General features: G+C 37.1%; 3 protein-coding genes across 3 annotated transcripts; all 3 read right to left on the bottom strand.

Annotated features, from left to right (window-relative positions):
• Positions 1-177: 177 nt before the first annotated feature.
• Positions 178-1,098, bottom strand: TM35_000391610 (uncharacterized protein; the record flags this gene model as incomplete). Its single annotated transcript, XM_029029677.1, has 1 exon — positions 178-1,098. The coding sequence occupies one exon, from the start codon at positions 1,096-1,098 to the stop codon at positions 178-180; it is 921 nt and encodes a 306-aa protein (XP_028879053.1).
• Positions 1,099-2,234: 1,136 nt separating this feature from the next.
• On the bottom strand, positions 2,235-3,047 carry TM35_000391600 (putative voltage-dependent anion-selective channel; the record flags this gene model as incomplete). Its single annotated transcript, XM_029029676.1, has 1 exon — positions 2,235-3,047. One exon carries the CDS (start codon positions 3,045-3,047, stop codon positions 2,235-2,237), a length of 813 nt encoding a protein of 270 aa, XP_028879052.1.
• A 505-nt stretch (positions 3,048-3,552) lies between these two features.
• TM35_000391590 (uncharacterized protein) lies at positions 3,553-4,668 on the bottom strand (the record flags this gene model as incomplete). Its single annotated transcript, XM_029029675.1, has 1 exon — positions 3,553-4,668. The coding sequence occupies one exon, from the start codon at positions 4,666-4,668 to the stop codon at positions 3,553-3,555; it is 1,116 nt and encodes a 371-aa protein (XP_028879051.1).
• Between the last annotated feature and the right edge of the window lie 635 nt (positions 4,669-5,303).

The following is a 5,303-nucleotide window of genomic DNA, read 5'->3' as shown; positions in this document are numbered from 1 at the left end:
ATATATATATATATATATATATATATATATATATATATATACATATATATACTGATATACACACAGACACACCGATTGAGAAAACAAGCAAAAAAAAAAAAAAAACACAATCCCACTCCCTCCTCCTATCTCTCTCTCTATCTCTCTCTGTCTCTCTGTATATTCCCACAACAAAATTTAAAAAGCTGGCCACTCCTTCCTCCTCCTCTTATTATTATTATTCCTCTTATTATTATTATTATTATTATTATTCTTTCCACAGCACCACCATCTCCACAAGGCCCCAATACCCGCCCCAGCCATAAATCCCCCAACGTGAGCGGCGTGTCCAACGACTCCACCGGCCGGCAGCCACGCCGTTCCCGCAATGCGAGAAGTGGAATCCAACAAGGCACACACCACCGCAATAAACTCCGGCACTACTAAAGGCAAAGCAGTGGCCCAGCGATTATAATAAACAGCATTAAATCCCGCAAGGGCACAGATACCAGCACTGGCTCCACACATAAATATAGAATCGGAACGGTGTTTATCAATTTTATACATCATATCATCCGCCCAACGACGAACACGAGATGTGAGAGCAGCAAGTGGGGCCCCAGAACTATCACTATTATTATTAGAATTGCAAATATTACCAATGATTTCATTTATTCCACCTTTTGGCAATCCTGGAAATGTTAAACCACGACCATACCGTCGGTTTCTCTGTGCGTCATTAAATAGCAATTGTCCACCAATTCCACCTATAATACCACCACTAATAAATACAATAAAAGATCCAATCGTGCGTCGAATCGATACAATAATACTTTCTTCCTCTACATTCTCTATTACACTATCTCCACCAAATTCCATTAATGTTCCTGTGAGTGAAACCATATTTCCCAAAAGGTGTTCATCAGTGGCATGTACAAAGAGATGAGTGAAGAGTACTTCGGGTCTCTTTTTAAATGTATCCACAGAGAAACCGTAATCCACCACGTGAGAAAGTGCCTCCAGTTGTGAAGGCCAATGACCATCTGAACAGTGGGCAGCTAAACACATCCACACTGGGGTCAAACGAATGACCGTGCAGGCTACATCTACATGTACCATATTTTCAGTTTATTTTTTTTTTTCCTTTCTTCTTCGCTCTAATTGCTTCCAATTGGCTAATTGGTTCCTCTTTGTTTTTGCTTTATATATATATATATATATATTTTTCCCGCTTTCACTTCTTGTTTATACGTTTCTCCTGTCCTATAGTATTTTTTTTCTTATCCTTGTAGATGCATATGGTGTTAGCACACCCAAACCTATGGAAAGAGAAATACCTACCAGCAATAACACATGCAAATCAGAGAATTAAAAAAAAAAGAAAGTGTTTTAATAAGAATTAAGGGGAAATAGATTCTCCATCCCAAACCCAAATAAAAAATACATACACTATATACATATATATATATTTCTGGGTATACACAAACAGAGTTTTTTTTTTCTTTTCTCTTTTTCTTTGCCTTAACATTACGTTCAAGTATCTTTTTCCTCCTTTTACTCCAATTACAAACATACAGAATAAATAATAATAATAATAATAATAATAATAATAATAATAATAATAATAATAATAATAATAATAATAATAAACGTCTTGATAGATTGGCTTCTCCTCCAACAATTCATTGATCAATTCCATTGTTTCCCTTTACCCAATGTGTTCAGGTTTACCAGAAACATGTAGAACAAACTGATATGCGGATAGAAAAATAAGTAAAAATGTATATGAAGATACAAATATATTTTTTCTTAATTTATTCCTTTGGTTATAATTAAGTTTTTATGGTTTGTTTTCTTGTTTCTGAGTACACTCTCCCAGAAAAAAAAAAAAAAACAGAGAAACTTATACGCACGCTGTATCTCCATTTATATAATAGTATTAAGTAGATTAATCTCATTATAATCATTAACACGATGGTAGTAGTATCCAAGAAAAAAAAAAGCTCCACCTGTCGTCCCTCAGGTTAAGATATCAGATAAAACAGGTCTTAACTGACACAAAAGAAGGGGATATAAAACAGATAAAATAGCTCAAAAGGAACATCAACTCCAAATAATTCAAACACAAGGACGCATCAACACGATCCGATATCAACATTACAATAGAAAAATAAAAATAATATTAATAATGTCCACTTCAGAAAAGGATGTACAACATTGTTAGAATTCCTACCATTTCTATCCTCCACACCCCATTACGAGTGTGTGAGAAGGACGCCAGGCTTCAGGTTCTTGTCCAGTGTAATGGCGGCAGTCCAGTTGTCGGCCAGTTTCGCAATATAAGCAACAGCCCACTCCTTGTTCTTGTTCACACGTGCCTTCAGTGTGTTGCCCTTAACCAATACGCAAGCTGCCTCAACACCAAACGTACCTGTCCAGCCCTTACCATGTCCGCATTCAACCTCAGCACCAACACGCATAGGGTGTGGGCACATCCGCAGTGGCATCATCACATTAGTCTTGGCTGTCTTGAGATCCTTCACGCAGAGAGACGCGGTGCAGCAACCACAGCCAAAGCGGCCAGCCATGGACCAGCTGTTCAATGTCTTCATGCCCACAGTGTATACAGCACCGCAGCCAACCTCGCAGTGTGGACCCACAGCCAAACCGAAGCCCACATCCACTGAGTTCTTCACCAGCTTGGTGTGTGAGGAGAAGCGGCCCTGAAGGCGGCACTCATGGGAGACCTCATATTCGCCCTGCTTGCTCACAATACCCTCCACCTTGTGGCCTCGGTCCTGATAAGATGCAGTTATCTTCGCATTGCAGGTGGAGGGGAGAAAGGTGACCTTCACCGCAGCTCCGCACTGGCTGGGAACGTACTCAAGATCTGCACTGAATTTGCCGTCAGATGTGGCTGTAGGGTTCACAAAAAACGTGTCCTTGGGTCCCTTGTACTTGCACTCCACCTTCCACTTCTGGGCATCACTGTAGCTCTTCGTGAGCATGTCCTTGGCATCCTTGTTGAAGTCCTTGTACAACGTCAGAGACTTGGCTGGAGCAAACATGGTTCTTTGTTAGGCTGTTTTGGTTTTTTAGAAGAAAGCTGGATCGATTAAAACGAAAGTCTACATAGTGAAAAAAGAAAAAAGAAAAAAAAAGGGAAGAAAAAGTACGAAGAATGGGTCCTACTGGTGAGTTTCATAGATATTGGTGCATGAAATGATAACAAAATAACATATTTATTTCATTTAGTTTGTTATTGTTCTACTGAAGACCTGTCAATGTAGGTCTAACTAGAAAAAAGAGAGAGAGGATATGACGATAATAAAAATAAAAGACAGTATGAGAAAGGAAAATGCAAAATTGTCATCAAATCATCTTTCAGAGAAAGTTCATTTTCGACTATCTGGTTTAGCCTAGTTGGGGTTTTTTTTAGTATATTCATTTACCCCCTTTTTCTTTTTTTTTTTTCTTTTCTCTGATGAAAAAAGGCTTGCAGATGTTTGCAACATTTGCTTTTTTACGACTCCATTTTCCGCTTGTAATGGCTATATATGGATTGACGTTAAATTATGCTGCAGAGTCGATGTTCACGGGGTTTTCTCCGTATACCTCGTTTAGGCGGTGAACCACCATTCCACGGTGGTGAGATAATTGCTGTAAGCGGTCGTAGAGAATTGTACAACGCATATTCAACCATTTACGTTCTCTTTGTAGTAATTGTTTGGCCTCATGAAGGGCTTCAACTGTATCTAAGTGTGTGGAACGTGGAATATCAAGACGTTGCATAAATGAGAAAGGTGTAGTAGTAGTAGAGGAAGAGGAAGAGGAAGTTCCTTTATTATATGATAAAAGTTGTTTGCGACGCAACAGGCGAGCCTCTTTAATAGAAAGAATAACATCACGAATAGTCGCCGCATCGATATGTTGATCTTTAGAGGAGGAAGAAGAAGAGAAAAAGTCCATCGTTTGTGATGTGTTTTGTTGGGATTTTGGGAATTGTGTATATACAACAGAGGTTCTGGTAGTGGGTTCTCCTGCAGAAGTCATTAATGGTTCAGATTGTGTATTTATATAAGTCTTCATACCTTTAGGATTATCATTTGTGTGTTTTGACGTATTCCACTGTTTTTGTGGAGTCTCATAATGGTATTCATCACGAGAGGGCAACCATTGTGAGTTGAAGACATCTGAAGGCTCCAACTTGTTTTTATTGATGTTAACAACATCCTTTACGGTGGGTGCTTGCTGTGTATCTACCATACTCTGTGATCTCTGTTGTTCTCCTGTGAAGAGAGAGGGAGATGTTGTTTGTGCTGAGAACTCTCTTCCCATATTCACGGTCCCAATATAGCCATCATGAGAGTTTATATTATTATTATTATTATTATTATTATTAATGGCCCTTGAGAGAATAGTATTGTTCCTTGTATAGTGGGGAACAGGGGATTGTTGTAATAGCATCTCCGCCTCCCATAATAAACTAGAAGCATCCACTATGGAAGATGTTTGACTTGTGGATGGAGTTAAGGGATCTTGTTTGATGTAATGAACCCTATTCGCCTCTTCTCTCTTGTTGACTCTCTTCTTTCTATAGACTGTGGGTTTATCATTTAGAGTATCGGCCAGTACCATAGAGTGGAGAATATCCCCCGCAAGGGCTTCATGCCTTAATGATGGTCGCATCTCTTCTTCTACTTACTACTACTACTACTTACTGTGATATTATTATTATTATTGTTATTATTATTAAGGTTTGTTTTTATTTTCTTTCTTTATTATTCACTTGAACACTATATTCTCTTTCTATTTCACTAATAACATATAGAAAAATAAAAAATAAATAAAAAAGGATATTCACTACCCGTACTAATCGTAGAAAATAAAAGTTTTTTTTTCTTTTATTTTGCTTTCTTTTTTTTAAGGTAAATAATAAGAAAGAACGAAAGAAAGAAGAATTATAATGTACGAGATCAGAAAAACAAATAAATAAATAAATCATGACGATATCATTTAGTCTCTCTCTCTCTCTTTCGTTTACTTTTTTTTTTCCTTTTCTTTTTTCGTGTGTGATACAGACTGTAAAGTATAATATACTGAGCAATAATACTAAAAAAAAAAAAAAAATGACTCCGTCAACAAAAGCATAACGATAACACTGATAATAATAATAATAACTAATAACGATCATAAATGATAATAAGCATAACTGAAAAAGTGACAGAGAAAAAAAAAAAAAAAAGCAATGAAACTGAATAACTATTGTTTGTTAGTTTTTCTCCAACAAGTAAGGAAGAAATAATTTCTTCCAAAAAAAAAAA

Source organism: Trypanosoma theileri (genome assembly GCF_002087225.1).
Source record: "Trypanosoma theileri isolate Edinburgh chromosome Unknown TM35_Tth_39_V1, whole genome shotgun sequence".
In the NCBI taxonomy this organism is placed as follows: domain Eukaryota; phylum Euglenozoa; class Kinetoplastea; order Trypanosomatida; family Trypanosomatidae; genus Trypanosoma; species Trypanosoma theileri.
The sequence above is the reverse complement of the archived record's forward strand: the minus strand, read 5'-3'. Positions and strand labels throughout refer to the sequence as shown.